At 45.7% G+C, this 16,051-nt stretch overlaps 1 protein-coding gene across 2 annotated transcripts in view; it reads right to left on the reverse strand.

Annotated features, from left to right (window-relative positions):
* Positions 1–8,228: 8,228 nt before the first annotated feature.
* LOC137434375 (casein kinase II subunit alpha) overlaps positions 8,229–16,051 on the reverse strand; it is an 84,525-nt gene continuing 76,702 nt past the window's right edge. For both annotated transcript variants that reach the window (XM_068127303.2, XM_068127302.2), the window contains exons 12-13: positions 11,774–11,863; positions 8,229–11,385 (exon numbers count right to left, since the gene is read on the reverse strand). In XM_068127303.2, the coding sequence (XP_067983404.1) occupies positions 11,267–11,385; positions 11,774–11,863 (209 nt within the window). In that variant the 3' untranslated portion in view covers positions 8,229–11,266. The remainder of the gene's footprint in view (positions 11,386–11,773; positions 11,864–16,051) is intronic.

The raw sequence follows: 16,051 nt of genomic DNA on the forward strand, positions 1-16,051 counted from the left end.
AGACTATGCACTCTCGAAGTTACCCAACTACAGACTATGCACTCTCGAAGTTACCCAACTACAGACTATGCACTCTCGGAGTTACCCAACTACAGACTATGCACTCTCGAAGTTACCCAACTACAGACTATGCACTCTCGGAGTTACCCAACTACAGACTATGCACTCTCGAAGTTACCCAACTACTGACTATACACTCTCGAATAAATCAAAATGAAACATTTTAGAAAGACAGCAGAAAATCCCCAAAATAGGTTTTAGACAGCGGGGTGAAAAAGTTGGTCAAAGTAGTAAAAGAGCAGGTTAGTTACCCCGTTACCTTTAAACAATTCCATGTAACTATTTCGATATATCGAAACTATTTTGTTGTTGATTGTTTAATATTGAATGAATGTTTGAGTTTTATTCTGATTCCCGCCACCAACAAGCGACATTTTAATAAAGTGTGACCTTGATAACACTGTTAATTATAATGTACATTGTACTGTACATAATAATAATAATAATCCATAATTATTGCGCGTGACAGTAGTGTACTTACCCTTGGGATGTGCAGTCTGGGTTCAATCCCAACCCGATTAATAAACTCTCCGATTGATGCTCCGCAGGCGGCTGCGTCACTCGGATGAATGTTAAGCCGGATGTCCTAGCTGCTTGCATTGCTTGGTGGACATCATTAAAGTAGTTGCATACGAATCCATTAATGATTATTATTGTGAAAGAAAGGAAATGTGATAACTTGAAGCGAACGGGACGTTTTAAGGTTTAACAGTTACGGTTGTCGAAAAAGGAATGGAAATGAATGGCCAACGCAGTCACTGCACTGCGACAAAGCACGCGCTGCGGTGAATTTCCTTGCGGTGCGCAAAGAGTTTAACCCGCTCCGTACATAGATCCACTGTCACGTGCATGGTCATCATGGCTGTCCACGTTTAACCCGCTCCGTACGTACACTACATCACCAACGTATGCGGACACCCCTTCTAATTAGTGGATTCGGCTGTTACAGCCACACCCATTGCTGACAGGTATATATAATCAAGCACACACCCATGCAATCTCCGTAGACAAACTGTCAGTAGAATGGGCCGTACTGAAGAGGTCAGTGACTTTCCACGTGGCAACGTCATAGGATGCCACCTTTCCAACAAGTCAGTTTGTCGAATTTCTGCCCTGCTAGAGCTGCCCCGGTCAACTGTAAGTGCTGTTATTGTGAAGTGGAAATGTCTAATAATAATAACAATTCATTTATTTTGTATAGCGCTTTTCAAGTAGCCCAAAGGCGCTTTGACAGAGTGCAAAACATAATGCATAACAATACATGAAAACAACAATTGCAAAAAGACAAGAATCAATAGGGAAATATTTAAAGCAAAAGGAGGGAGAAGGAGAAGAGATAGTCAGGGGTTAAATGCTGTGGGTTGAATGTTGAATGCAGTGTTGAAGAAGTGTCTAGGAGCAACAACAGCTTAGCCGCGAAGTGGTAGGCCACACAAGCTCATATAACGGGACCGCTGAGTGCTGAAGCGCACAGCACGTATAAATCGTCTGTCCTCGGCTGCAGCACTCACTACCGAGTTCCAAACTGCCTCTGGAAGCAGCGTCAGCGCAACAACTGTTCATCAGGAGCTTCTTGAAATGGGTTTCTGTGGCCAAGCAGCCACACACAAGCCTAAGATCACCATGCGCAATGCCAAGCTTCGGCTGGAGTGGTGTAAAGCTCACCGCCATTGGACTCTGGAGCAGTGGAAACACGTTCTCTGGAGTTATGAATCACACTTCACTATCTAGCAGTCCAAAGGACAAATCTGGGTATGGCGGATGCCAGGAGAATGCTATCTGCCCGAATGCATAGTGCCAACTGTAAAGTTTGGTGGAGGAGGAATAATGGTCTGGGATGTTTTTCATGGTTCAGGCTCGGCCCCTTAGTTCCAGCGAAGGGAAATCTTAACACTACAGCATACAATGACATTCTAGACGATTGTGTGCTTCCAAGTTTGTGGCAACAGTTTGGGGAAGGCCCTTTCCTGTTTCAGCCTGACAATGCCCCCATGCACAAAGCAAGGTCCATACAGAAATGGTTTGTCGAGATCGGTGTGGAAGAACTTGACTGGCCAAGCTTGACTTGACTGGTTTGATTTGACTACAAGTCATGGAATATCCCTTCTTTTCCAGAGTTTGCCACATGGCACATACCATATAAAGCGGCCTTTTCTATGTCCCTGGCATCTTTCCCAATAATTTCTGCCGGAGTCGAAATTTTTCGGTCCAACTTTTTGGGGATCGCCCCTATGAGCCAAGCAAAAATAGGACTGCAGGTCCTGAAGCTCACTTGGATCAAGAGCCAGTCACACAAACCCCGCACAGACCCTGATATTTTTAATGCCGTGAACAAACATTGGTACATCATGGGTGATGAAGGTTGTAGCCAAGTTTCATTGAAATTGTGTGTGTAGTTTCGGAGAAGAGAGCAAATACCTATTTTAGGTGGTCAAACCCCTTCCCCCTCGTAGACCCCCTTAATGAGCGCAGATTTTGAACTTGTTTTGAAATCCATTAATTAGACATATTGGCCGATGTCTGTTTCAAGTTTCAGCTATTTTCAATGTACAGCCGGACCCCGCAATTCCGCTACTCGCGGTTCCACTATTCACGGGTTCTGCGTATTCGCCGTTGATGGAATGCGACCTGTTTCTCTATTCGCAGGAAAGTGTCCCACTAATCTGTGGGTTTTTTTTCTATTTGCGGCCATGTTCCACGAATTCACGGTTTTTCAGGGGCGCAAAAAAATAACTTCATGAGCCACGAGCTTGACATTTATACATTTATAAAACCCATCTCTCACCAGCCATGCATAAAGCAGCTGGACGTACGTACGCAAAAAAAACATCTTAAACAAGCCATGAGCATGACCTGCTTATACATTCACTGCTGTGTGATTTGCGTTTTCATGGCTTTCGCAGCCGCAAATTTTAGCCACACTATAATCGGGCTTCCGGGATGTTCCACCAGCTGCGTAAACAAGTCAACGCCGCAAATTATAGACTGAAAATGCTTCATTAAATCTATTATTGAAATTAGCAGATAGACTCAATACGGCATCATCCGATAACATCCCCCACAAACAATGAGCAGAGTATTCACCCCTCCCAGAGATACCCATAATGCCCGCATTCCTACATATACAGACTGTGTCCTGGATCTTGATCAATGTGCTTGTCCTGTTGCTTTGACCTGTGCTCTGCTCATAGATCAATCATGGCTCCCAAGCGCAAGACCAGTGCCAGAGCTGCGCGACTACCAAGAGGCAGAAGAAAGTGATGAGTCTTAGCCAGAAAGTGGAGCTGCTCGACCGGGTTTCGAGAGTAGAGAGTGTGGCCTCTGTGGGCAGGCATTATGGCGTCAATGAATCCACCGTTCGCTACATATGGAAGAACGAGAAGGCGATTCATGAGAGTATTTGAGCGAGCGCTGTATTGAGTAGGAAGGTGGTCACCCATGTCCGGAATGTCCACGTAGAAAGGATGGAGGAGACTCAGCATATAGATCGAGGACAACAAACAGAAGAATATGCCTTTGAGTGGACCTCTCATTCGCGAAAAGGCCAAATGAATTTACTATCATCTGTCTGGCGCGGGTGGTGCAAGCACAAGTGATGTGCCGAGCGATGATGGTACAAGCATCGTGACTTCATTCACTGCAAGTCAGGGATGGTTCCAACGTTTCACGGAGCGGTACCGTCTCAAAAATGGGTAGCTCACAGTGGAGCGTGCCTCCGCGGACCACGAGGCAGCAAAAGCGTTCCCTGCTCAACTCGCAAGGCTGATCGAAGAGAAGGGATACCTCCCAGAGCAGGTGCTCAACGCAGACGAGACCGGCCTCTTCTGGAAAAATATGCCCACGAGAACTTTCTTCTCGAAGTGCAAGGAGACAGCATCGGGATTCAAGGCTCCCAAGAACCGGGTATCTCTTCTCCTCTGTGCAAACGCAAAAGAGGACTTCATGATGAAACCCATGATGTTGTACCGTTCCCTGAACCCGCTTGCTCTCAAGGGCAAGAACAAGAAAACTCTGCCCATGTTTTGGAGGGCCAACAGGAAAGCCTGGGTGATGGCAGCAATCTTCCTGAACTGGTTCCATAATTGTTTCGTCGCTCAGGTACATGGCGGAAAAAAACCTTGCGTTCAAGGTTCTCTTGCTCCTGGCCACCCCGCAAACATGGATGTGGCTCACCCGAACGTCGAGGTGATCTTCCTGCCACCCAACACCACCTCCCTCATCCAGCCACTCGGCCAAGGTGTGATTTCAACATTTAAAACACATTACACAGGTCGCACCTTTCGCCGCATTTTGGATACGATGGAGTCAGGGCTCAGGGATGGAGCCGACCCAGCGCTCACCGTCGGGCATTTGGAAGGATTTCAACATTGTCCACTGCATCGGTGCCATCAAGGAGTCGCTGGATGAGGTAAGAGCCTCCACCATCAATGTGTGCTGGCACAACCAGTGGCCACAGGCGCAGAAACTTTACTGGCTTTCCCAATAACATGGAGGAGAGGCATGTGATTGTCGGGTTGGCACGGCAGTTGGGAGGAGAAGGATTTGATGACATGCAGCCTGAGGAGTTGGAGGATCTCATTGCCTCACATGCCAACCTCACCGAGGAGTTGGAGGCCATTATAACGGTTTCCAAGCAGGAGGAGGCGGGTAGTGATGAGGAAGAGGTGCCAAGGTCTAACCTCACAATCCCGTTCCTGGGTGAGTTGCTGCAGGACATGCGGGCACTTGTCAACAAGTTGGAAGATGCTGACCCAGTCATGGAGAGGTACCTCAAGTTCAAGAGGGGCTTGGATGATTTACTTCTCCCCTACAAAGAGCAGCATCGAAACCTGCGGCAATCTGCCAGTCAACTCTCCATTACCCATTTCTTCAGCCCTGCTCCCTTCACCTCAAGACCATCCGCATCCTCTCAGTGTCCTCACCGACACCCTCAACTGCTCTCTCTCCCTCAGTGCACGATTTTGCAGCACCATCATTTGGGTCATCCTCAGAGATGGAGGAATTCATGGGATTTTAATTAATCACCATCATCATTTGAAAAGTTGCGTGTGTTTGCATTATAAAAAAATTAAACGGTACATGATGGTGTTGTGTTTTTTCTTAGTTTCACGGTGCGGTATGGTTAGGCTGGTTAACCACTTTTAATAAACTGTAAGCGCATTCCTTCAATAAATTGGAAATGGTACCTGGTGTTGTCCCTTTTTTTTTTAATGTGTAAGCATTTTTTAGGAAACTGTAATCATGTGCATTTGCGGTCGAAAACATTTAAAACTTTTCCTCTATGAATCTGGCTTATCGGTGGGATACAAAACAAACTGTTCAGCCTGGCGCAGGTATGCGCTGCCCCAAGTACCGATCTAGCTTGCTGGTGTGGTCACTGTGGTGTTTGTGCGCTGGTGATGTGGATGCTGGTGATGTGTTTGTTTGCTGGTGTGGTGCTTGTTTGCGAGTGTGTTTGTATGCTGGTGTGTTGTTATGCCAGTGTATTTGTATGCTAGTGTGTTTGAGTGCTAGTATGTAGACAATGCATTGACGACAAAGGTTCATGTTCATAGAGTGGTCAAACAGACCCTTTCAGTTTTATTGTATATTCATATTCCAATCTTATATAGTTTAGACATATGTACGTATTTTATAGATACGTGTGCAGTATTTTACCTACGTGCACGTATTTTCATTGATGCACTCACATTCATAAGAGTACATCATTTATAGACATCTTCGCATTGTACATGTACGTACTTTATAGATGTACTCACTTTACAGAGAGAGGTACTCGGTTGAAAAAGGATAACGTAATACTAGCTATATCACCAGGTGGCGTTTGTGGCCGACGTTAGTACATTGTGTGCAGATAAACAAGCAGTCAACAGACTCGTACTTGCGGAATCAGTCACTGCGACCTTGTGCTTTGGGCTTCAAAAACAATAGACTTCAAACTTCTGACTGGTGAACCAATTCAGTGACCCAATATGCAAATTATATTCAAATTTCAAGTCAATCGGATGAAAATTGACATATATGTAACCTTGACCTTTTGACCACAAATAGGCGCAAGTGACCCAATATCTGGTCGGGGGAATCTGGTTGGAGTGCCTGGCTTACTTGCGGCTGTGATTTTCCAATGCAGATGCTGATATGTAATAGATTTTTTTTGTTCCCTTACAAGGAACTTCAAGGCAGGAAGTGGTCATAAGGCCCATCAAGCCTGTGCAATGGTTGCCAATCTATGGTGTTTTTCCATGCTCTAGCAAAGTCTCAGCACTGAGGGTTGCCAGAAACTTCTCCACCTCAGGTGCAAAAAACACAGGGTCCACGAGCAGTTGGGTGGGTACAGAGAGTGAGGGGTAGGAGACATCTTTGGAAGGAAACACATTAGGAATTGACACATTAGGCCTACTCACGAGCAGAGTTAGCCGTGGTGCCATTTGAAGTATAACAAGGGATGAATGGGGAGCATACCCCAGAGACAGACTTAACAAAGCACCACAACGTCTTAGAAAAGAGAGCCAAGTTTGAACGTTCAATCTTGAGGTTGGACAGATGTTATCTGGCTCTCCAGAGAGTGGACATTCACTTGTTGCAGACTTTGTGGAATGAGCTGAGATTGGCTTCGGTCGGTTTTGCTTTCCAGGAAGAGAAGGCAAGCTGCATATCAGAGCAACTGCCGCATGTCGCATGCCACAGGATTGAGTGTACCATGGATGTGAAAAGGTGTAGGATAATTGAAGACGAGATGGGATGAATCTGTGTTTAAGAGAGGGCATGTTTTCCTTGGAAGAATTCCCAGGCTGAGTTAACATCAGGGGCAGTAGATACATTAGACAGATGACGGTTGGATGACGGCCGAGTTAACATCAGGGGCAGACAGACAGATTGGACAGATTGAAGACAGATTGGACCAGTCCTGAAGAGAAATCGCTGCTTGCAGTCCCTGCCAATTTTCTTGAGTGAAATGCCAGACTCACCGGCGTTGAGGCAGCTCTCTGAGAATAGCCAGAGCGATGTTGATTTTCATAAGCACATGATCAGATGACCCAATTGGAGCAGAGGAAGAGCAGGCGACATTTGTGGGAAAGGTAGTCATAAAGTCAAGAAAGAAGGATTTGCCCTTCGTAGAAATCCGAGTGGGAAAATTCACAGATTGAGTCAGTCCCAATGGAGTCACACAAGTCCCTTGCTGAAGTGCTGTGTCTGGTGAGAGAGGTACCCAACACCCAACCAAGTTGCATGGTGACAACTGAAATCACCACATGTGAGGAAGAGAAAGTTGGGATGAGTGGTTAAAACTGGTCCATGCATGGCATGCAGCAGATAGTCATCACTCTTTGGAGAATGGTACAACACATAACCAACCAAGAGGTGGGAGAGGAGGGGAAGTCTCAGCCAAAGGTACTCCTGGGGGTTTGGAAGTGCAACATCAGTACAAGGGCAGTGAGAAATTTCGATTTTTGTTCTTCCCTTTCACCAAGTGCAACTGGCTTTGAGGAATATCCTCATGGGTTATGTGGGAATCTTGACCGCTCTATTCTGCATCGACAACTATTGTTCCACTAGCTCCACCTTCAAGAAAAATCGAGTTTGATCCAAGTCAGGCTTTGCAAATTAAGTATCTTAAACAGCTCTAAGTTCAAGTCGTATCGTTTTGAACAAAACAGGAATGTTGTGGGGGGGACTCCTCTTAAATGAAGACAAAGCAACTTGATACTCGGGTTTGCAGCGAGGGTGATGTGCTTGTAACTGCCTCTTGTTGATTTTGCACCAACTTGGACATTGTTGTCATGTCCAATCCTGCAACAATTTTACCACAAAATACAAGTACGCCAAAAGTGGTGGCAAAAGGCAGCAATGAATTTGTGTCGTAAATGCTGGGCCAAGTACGCGTGTCGAGATGTCCTTGTTACCTGCATTCAGGAGAAAGTCAGAATCGAATCTGCAACCACTGCACTCTTTCCTCCCAATCAACTTTACCTTCATATTAATTCCTTTATCCAAACATATTTGGAAACATCCAGTATACCAGCATAATTAAAGAATAAAATTTCGCTTTTGACCTTCAGGCATTTCAGGAACATGTTCACTTTAAGCAACATCTCCCAACCCCACTTTCACCTTTAATTTTTAAAGCATGCACAGCATTTTGCAAAAGGAAAGCCAATAATGAGAAGTGCCAATTCAGAACATTTTATTTATTAAACTCACCTCATAAAAGCAGCAATGATTAGTTATTTTACTCGAATTAGCAAAGCTTTAGATGCATATTCACAAAACAAATGCAGTGCTTCCCAGAGCCTTAGTTCTTCCTTTTCCTACAACTGAGGCTCTTGAAGCTACAAATGTGGAGATTGTACATGGAGGACATGGACATAACACCAGAATATACAGATCGATGCTGGACATGGAATAACGTTCGAAGTCCTTCGGAGGAGGAAAATAAATGTTCTTAATACTCGGCTGTTCGAGCCGTTCTGTCCGTAGGTAATATTGCATTGAAGAAAAATAAAAGTGCAAACTGTTCAAAATACATAAACCTGTCGCATGCCTCCAGGGCATTGCTTTCCCTATAAAAGACTTAACTAGAGCTTGCCCTACAAGCAGTAGTAGGGTCATATAATTCAGTGTTCGATTTGAGGAAGCACACCTTCAAACTGCACAACCTAAATGCGAGAGAGTTTGGAAACGGAACAAGAGCTATTCCGAGGGTCAGGTAACAAGATTCCACTTCTGGACTTTTGCTTCTGGACAATGTTTTACAAGATTCCATTTCCAGTCAAGTAACGTCGGCCTCGATCGCATACATCTCGATTGCAGCAGCTGCTTGTCTGTTGTCAGAGATGAAGAAGCATTAAACGGAGAAATACAGGTCGGTACACGCAAAAGCGCATACGAACAAAAAACGGGCAATAAAAAAAAAACACAAACTTAATTTTGACATCATCATGTGGTCGTTGTCTTCGTTATAAAATAAAATAAAAGTAAATGAACAAAAACCGGTTCACTCTGTTTAAATGGAACAAACACATGCATGCACTACACACCACGCCCAACAACACTTGCGACAATCAAAAGAAGGTGCAACGAGATCGCTTTTAAGTCGATGTAGGTTCGAGTTTTGCCAAACATTAACGGTTTTGTCAGTAAAACAAAAATAATACCTAGGTCCAAAAATCTGACACGTCCCAAGGTGGCGGTGGATGGAACGGCACCGTTCAGTCTGGCGGACAACCAGGTTGCCATGATAGAAAATAAAAAGTAAAACAAAACTTTGATGAAATAATAAGTGCGATGCATTCTCAATTTAGAAGATAGGTATCATGCCAAACGTTTTGGCTCTCTATGTCCACCTGCTCAGGAACAGCAAAAGTCCAGGGTTCTCCACTACCGAAGATGAAAATGCTTCACCGTCCTGCCTCAGAAAATATATAAATAAATAAAATACGGTGTTGTCCATTTCCAAAGAGATAACACTCAAAACGATCGTCCATTGCTTCCAGACAGCGACCAAACTATGCAGGAATATCCTCCATGCGGAAAATGCTCAAAATGAGTAAAAGACATTTAATGTGGAAGTGAATGAAAGGAAACAATGCTAGAAACATGCACACTGACATGGCTCTCGGTAAAATAAAAATCACTACGGGTAACAAACTAAAAACTGCTTGCTCAGAAGCAGAGTTTACTTTTGTTTTTAATCCATCTGCTGGTTTTTAAGCAAACGTGCATTTAACTTCATGGTTAAAGTGTAAAACCCAGTTAAAAAAAAAATGTTTGGAGTAGTGCAGCCAACAATAGCATTGGACAAAAAGAAAGAAGAAACCATTGCACTCATGAAATTTGTGCACGTGTCACGTGTCATGATCTGATATTAATTGTACACGATGAGAAATACACAAGAGAAGGAGAAACAATAACATCCACCATCTGCGTCAAGTTTACACTTAAACCAGCTTGCTCAGATGGACAACAGCTGGAAGCGCCGAGACCACTTTATCGGCCAAAATCCCGATCGACACATCAACCATTTGGAACCCGTACAAACAAGGCCAGCACGGATCGAGTGCTGAACACGCGGGGTGCCGGAGCGGACCCTGAGTCAGCGGGCCTGCACACAATCACAAAGGCACTCGGTGCGTCGTGTGAACAACAGACAACGGTTTTGGGCCATGCCGAGGAGGGCTTTGACTTGGTCAAAGTGCAAACAGCTAAAACAGGTTGCGGTGAAAACGCTCACCAAGCACGTTTGACACGTACCAAATTGGTTTATTCAAACAAAACCTCTGGAACCTCCAAATGTAATGCCGACAGAGGTGGGGCTATTTGTGGTACACCAGGTGAATCGAGATTGCGCTCGGCACTCACTCACTGTGCCTTCGAATACAAGAGATAACCAGGAGTGCTCCGTTGCGGAATGAAAATACACAAATGCACCCCATCACACCACGAAAAAAGCCAATTTGCATTGAGCAACCTTGTTCGTTTGAAAGGAAACGGCGTGCGAGATTCGACCAGAAAGATGCTGCGCCAAGTTATGTGGAAGGGTAGAGAGGTCGGTCAGACGTGCAGGCGCCGAGAAATGCAAGGGCTGCACAGGGATAATAAATAAAAAGAGAAGAGCACAATACGATGCAATGGCATGCAGCAAACACTATTTTGCAGTGGATTAAATGTTATATTTGCTTCGTGGAGCTGCACTCCAGGTGGGATGGAAGCACCTGTCATATTAGCATAATATGGTGGCAGAGTGGGGCACAGGGAAGGCCCTTAAGGGGAACAGTGACGCACCAACTAGTTGAGGCCACCAATTGTACAAGAAAGTGCGCAAATTGTCCGATTTGGTGTATGAAGAAAGACAAACCATGAAAATTAGGATGACACTATACACGGTTCAAGGGGTAGATTTTTCAGAACTTGCAGATGGACAACTTTGCAATTAGGTTCTTGCAATTTAACTACAGCAAATGACATTAAAAACGTGTAAGGGGAGGAATCAAGCCTGTTTTATTATTATTATTATTATTATGATTATTTTTGCTCTCAATACACGTGAAGCCACTGGTGTAACGTCAAATGTGAGGCTTGAGAGGTAACGATGAAAGTGTGCATTTGCACTGGAGCATGTACGCTGAAGTATGGCACTCCCGATTATGCCCGTTACAGCAAACAGCGCCGAGGTTTGTGTGGCGTTTTGACATCCCTTCTGGATAGATCATGGCTGTGCAGGAGCAATTGGTGCCATCGGTGTTCCCATCGGGGTTCCAGCTGGGGAAAGCACGGGTGAGCTAGCCACAGCAACCGCTGGCTGCGCCGGTGACACCGGCGTCATTCCTGGGAGAATAACACGCACACAAAGGGTCCGTTTGTCCTCCAAAAAAAACCCAAAATAGGTGTAAACAATCACAATAGTGCAAAAACTGTTTAATGTAAAAACAATCTCAACATTCCCTTAGTGTGATCTTTCGTGGCCATTTCACAACAACCACTTTGGCTGCATATAAAAGGAAAAAAAGAAAAACCCATCTGGGTTTAAAAAGCCGAAGCTGAAGATCTCTTGGACCGGAAAGATCAGCAGGGATTGCAGCTATGACCAAGTTTGCTTTTCTATTTTATCACCTACTTCAGAGGAGGAACAGCAAAAGTTGAAAAGGAGAACATTTGAGGAAGAGATGGTATTTAACTGAATGAGTGACCTCTCCATCTCCATGTTGCTGCGTACCTGCGAGCAAGGTGGAGGTATTTGTGGCTGTGGCTGTGCTTGGAGAACTGCTGCTGTTAGTTATCCTTCCTTGATCCTTTACTGTGGGATCTGCATTTCATTACAAAGGAAGGAACACAAGCAGTACTAAAACATTGAGCAGTACATAGTACCAAAATGCTGGTGGAGGTGTGTGTGTGTGTGTGGGTGTGTAATACTATATATACAGGGGGCTGCAAAAGTAGGTATACAGTAATGAAAAACAAAACGTGCGCACAAAACGTATTTTATTGATTATACAAGCATATCAATAAATTATACAAGCATAATTTTAATGAATTAAATGAATTCTAGTATTAAATGAATCCTAGCACCACTATTATAATACTGGTAATACTGGTATAATCCTTACTGTATACCTACTTTTGCAGCCACCTGTATATATATATCTGAGAGGTGGGGTGGAAGATGGGCCCAAACGGACAGATAAAACGGATAAAGACCCCTATACTGATGTTGACAAACGAGAACTGATTGTGAATGCAAGTCTGGTAAGGTGTCAGTGTGGACGTGAGTTCAGATCCATCAGGCCAGGAAAGGGTGTGGGAGTGATCGTGTGGGAGATGTTTGTCTATGGGGTGATGGTGTGCATGTGGAGGCAGGGCAGGTTCGAGAGAAGTGTGGGTGTGGACATGAGTTTGAGTCGGTGAGAGGATTGCATATCCATCAGAGCCGAATGGGGTGTGTGTGTAAGGTGGGTGAGGAGGAGGTACAGCAACGCAGTGCCTTTGAAAAGGGGACACGTAAGACGGCCGGGAGAAACAGCCAGGTAGCAAGCCACAGTGTTGTATGTCCTGGGGTTGTACTTCAGCAGGGAAAGGATGTGAGGAGAGTGAAATGGCCAGGTATGGGAGAAAGGGAAGTATGGGAGAGAATGGATGGAGTGATGTGTGGGGCACTTCATAAGTTGAAAGGAAGGGTGGAAGATAGATTGAGAAAGATGAATGAGATTGTGTTTGAGTATGCATGTGTCACGTTTGGAGTGAAAGAGTGTGTAGAGAGGGGTGAGAAGGAGGCATGTTTGAGCAGGAGGCAGAGGGAGATCCATGAGTTGAGAATGGAGTTGAGGAGTTTGAATGGAAGATGGAAGAGGGCAGTGGAAGGGGAGAGGAATGGGCTTGAGGTGTTGACGAAGCAGGTGAGGATGAGGTTGGTGAAGTTGAAGAGAGTGGAAAGGATGAGGAGGCGAAGAAAGGAGAGGCAGAGGAAGAGAAAGAGGTTCTTTGAGAATCCTTTTCAGTTTATGAAGGATCTGTTGGAGCCGTCTCGATTTGGTGTACTGAAGGTACCAAAGGAAGAGTTGGAAGGTCACCTGCGTGTCACGTATGCAGACACAAGGAGGAACGAAGTGGTGGAGGACATCGAAGGATTGGTGAGACTGACAGAGCCAGGTGTTCCATTTGATTTGTCAGAGCCAAAGATGTCTGAGATCGAGGCAGTTTTAAGGAAGGCACGGGCGGCATCGGCTCCAGGACCAAGTGGAGTGGCATACAAGGTGTTTAAGAGTTGTGAAGGCATCAGGCAGTATCTGTGGAAGGCTCTGAAGGTGGTATGGAGGCAAGGAGTGGTGCCCAGTCAATGGACTAGGGCGGAAGGAGTTTATATTCCAAAGCAGGAGGAGGCTGTGACACTGGAGCAGTTTAGACCAATATCATTGATCGATGTAGATGGGAAGATATTGATGTGTCTTTGTGGCACGGCTCTCAGGCTTCATCAGGGGGAATGGTTTTGTGTATGGTTCTGTGCAGAAGGCAGGAATACCAGGATCACCCGGATGCATTGAACACTCGGCAATGGTCTGGCAAGTGTTACAGGAGGCAAAGAGGCAAAGGAAGGATGTGGTGGTGGTATGGCTGGATTTGGAGAATGGATATGGGTCAGTGCCGCATGCCTTTATCAGGTGTGCCATGGATTTCTTTTGGGTGCCACGGAGATTTAGGGATTTTTTGATGGGATAATATGATCAGTTTTGGATGCGGTTTGCGACATAGCCCTATGTAACAGAGTGGCAGAAGTTGGAAGTGGGGATCCCGATGGGATGTACCATCTCCCCGATTTTGTTTGTGCTGGTTATGGAGTTGTTGATACGTGCGGTGAGTGGACATGGGAAGGAAGTGGAGCTAGCCCCTGGTCAGAGGTTGCCAGCAATGTTTGCTTTCATGGATGACCTGACAGTTGTCCAACAGTCCGCTGATGCAGCAGTAGAAGTACTGGGACGACTGGAAAGGTTGATGCGGTGGGCAAGAATGGGATTTAAAGCAAGAAAATCGAAGAGTGTGGTAGTGAGGCGAGGAGTGGTGGATAACATGCACAGGTTTGAGCTGGGAGGGGAGGTGGTTCCATCATTGGTGGAGGCCCCTGTGAAGAGTTTGGGAAGATGGTATACAGTGGAGTTGAATGATGTAGAAAGAGTGGAGTAGGAGGTCAGAAACAAGCTTTTGAGAGGTTTGAAGAGGATTGATGGATGTGGTTTGCCAGGTAAGTTGACGATATGGTGTTTGAAGTTTGGATTGATGCCACGAGTATTGTGGCCATTGATGATGTATGATATTGCGATTGGGCATGTAGAGAGGATGGAGGTTGTGGTGAGCGGATTTGTGAGGAGGTGGTTGGGAGTGCCACGCTGTTTGACAAACATTGCCTTTTATGGTCAGGGTGGAAAACTCCAGTTTCCCTTGACATCATTAACCGAGGAGTTTAAGGTGGTGAGTTCATGATGTTGCGGGATTAAAGTGATGCAGTGGTAAAGAATGCTCTCCCAGAGAAGAAGGGAAGTCGGAAGTGGAATGCAAGAGCAGATATGGACGAGATGGAGGAGCGGTTGCAACAGGAGGTCATGGGGATGGCACAGCATGGGAAGCACGGCTTGGGGTGGATGAAGCATGGGCGATGGGGAAAGGCATGTGTGAGAGAGAGGAGGAAGATGGTTGAGAGGGAGGTGAGAAGAAAGGAAGAGGAGGGGAGATATGTGAAAGCAGGCGGTCAGGCACAGCAAGGTGCTTGGACTAGGTGGGAAGGTGTGCGGGTGAGGATGTTGAAGTGGCAAGAGATTTGGAGGATGGAGCCAATATTGTTGAATTTCCTGTTGCGGGCAACATATGATGTGCTTCCGTCACCAGTAAACCTGAGATTGTGGGGGTTGTTGCAGAAGGAGAGATGTTATTTGTGTGGAGGTGTGGGATCGGTGCAGCATGCACTGAGTGCATGTTCAGTAGCATTGTCAGCAGGACAATACAGGTGGCGACATGATCAGGTGCTGGCGGTGGTGGTGCATATGGTGCAACAAGAGGTGCTGAGGTCGAGAGAGAGAAGAGTGGAGACGGAGACTGATGGGGGAGAGGTGTGGTTTGTCGAGGAGGGCCAAGTGGTAAGAGGTGGAAAGAGGAGGAGGTGGAAAGCAAGAGGGCTGTCAGATGCAGGTGGTGGCAGACCTAAAGCCACAATTGGTATTCCCAGAGGAGATCTGTGTGACAACGTTGTGGCCTGACATTGTCATTTGGTCAGGTGCAACAAGACAGGTCATCTTAGGGGAATTGTCTGTACCTTGGGAAGAGAACATGGAGGAGGTGCACGAGAGGAAGAGAGGAAACTACAGTGAGCTGGAGGCAGAGTGCCGGGAGAAGGGTTGGCGAGTTTCGTGTCAGCCATTTGAGGTGGGGTGTAGAGGGTATATTGTCAATTCCTTTTTCTTTTTTTTTTTGCTCGGCTTGGAGTGTGTGGGACAGAAATAAGGAGGATGTGTGACAAGGTGGCCCAGGTTGCCTTGAAAGGCTCATTTTGGATATGGAGGACGTTTTTGGAGGCACGTCGAACGGTGTAGGTTGAGGTTACGGAATAGAAATTGAGGTGTGTGTGTGTGTGTGTGTGTGTGTGTGTGTGTGTTGCAGGAGTGGGTCATGAGTGGGTGTGGTTTTGCATGAATGGTTTTGCATGTTTGCATGAGTGGTGCATGTTGGTAAGGGTAGGTGGTTGGTTGCGTGTGTTTTGTTTTTTTTGTTCCTATTATTATTTCTTATTTGGTGTATGTGGGTGAGTGAGTGGGTGAGGGTGTGTTTTTGCATGAATTAATTTTTGCATGAGTGTGTTTTTGTATGTTGAGTGGTGTATGTTATAAGGGTAGGTGGTTGGTTGGTGTTGTGTGTGTGTGTGTGTGTGTGTGTGTGTGTGTGTGTGTGTGTGTGTGGATGTGTGTGTATGTGTGTGTATGAATGATCTGGTGTGTTTTGTTGGTGTTTGAGT

This window comes from Myxine glutinosa, chromosome 10, assembly GCF_964187855.1.
Source record: "Myxine glutinosa chromosome 10, kmMyxGlut1.1, whole genome shotgun sequence".
NCBI classification, from domain to species: domain Eukaryota; kingdom Metazoa; phylum Chordata; class Myxini; order Myxiniformes; family Myxinidae; genus Myxine; species Myxine glutinosa.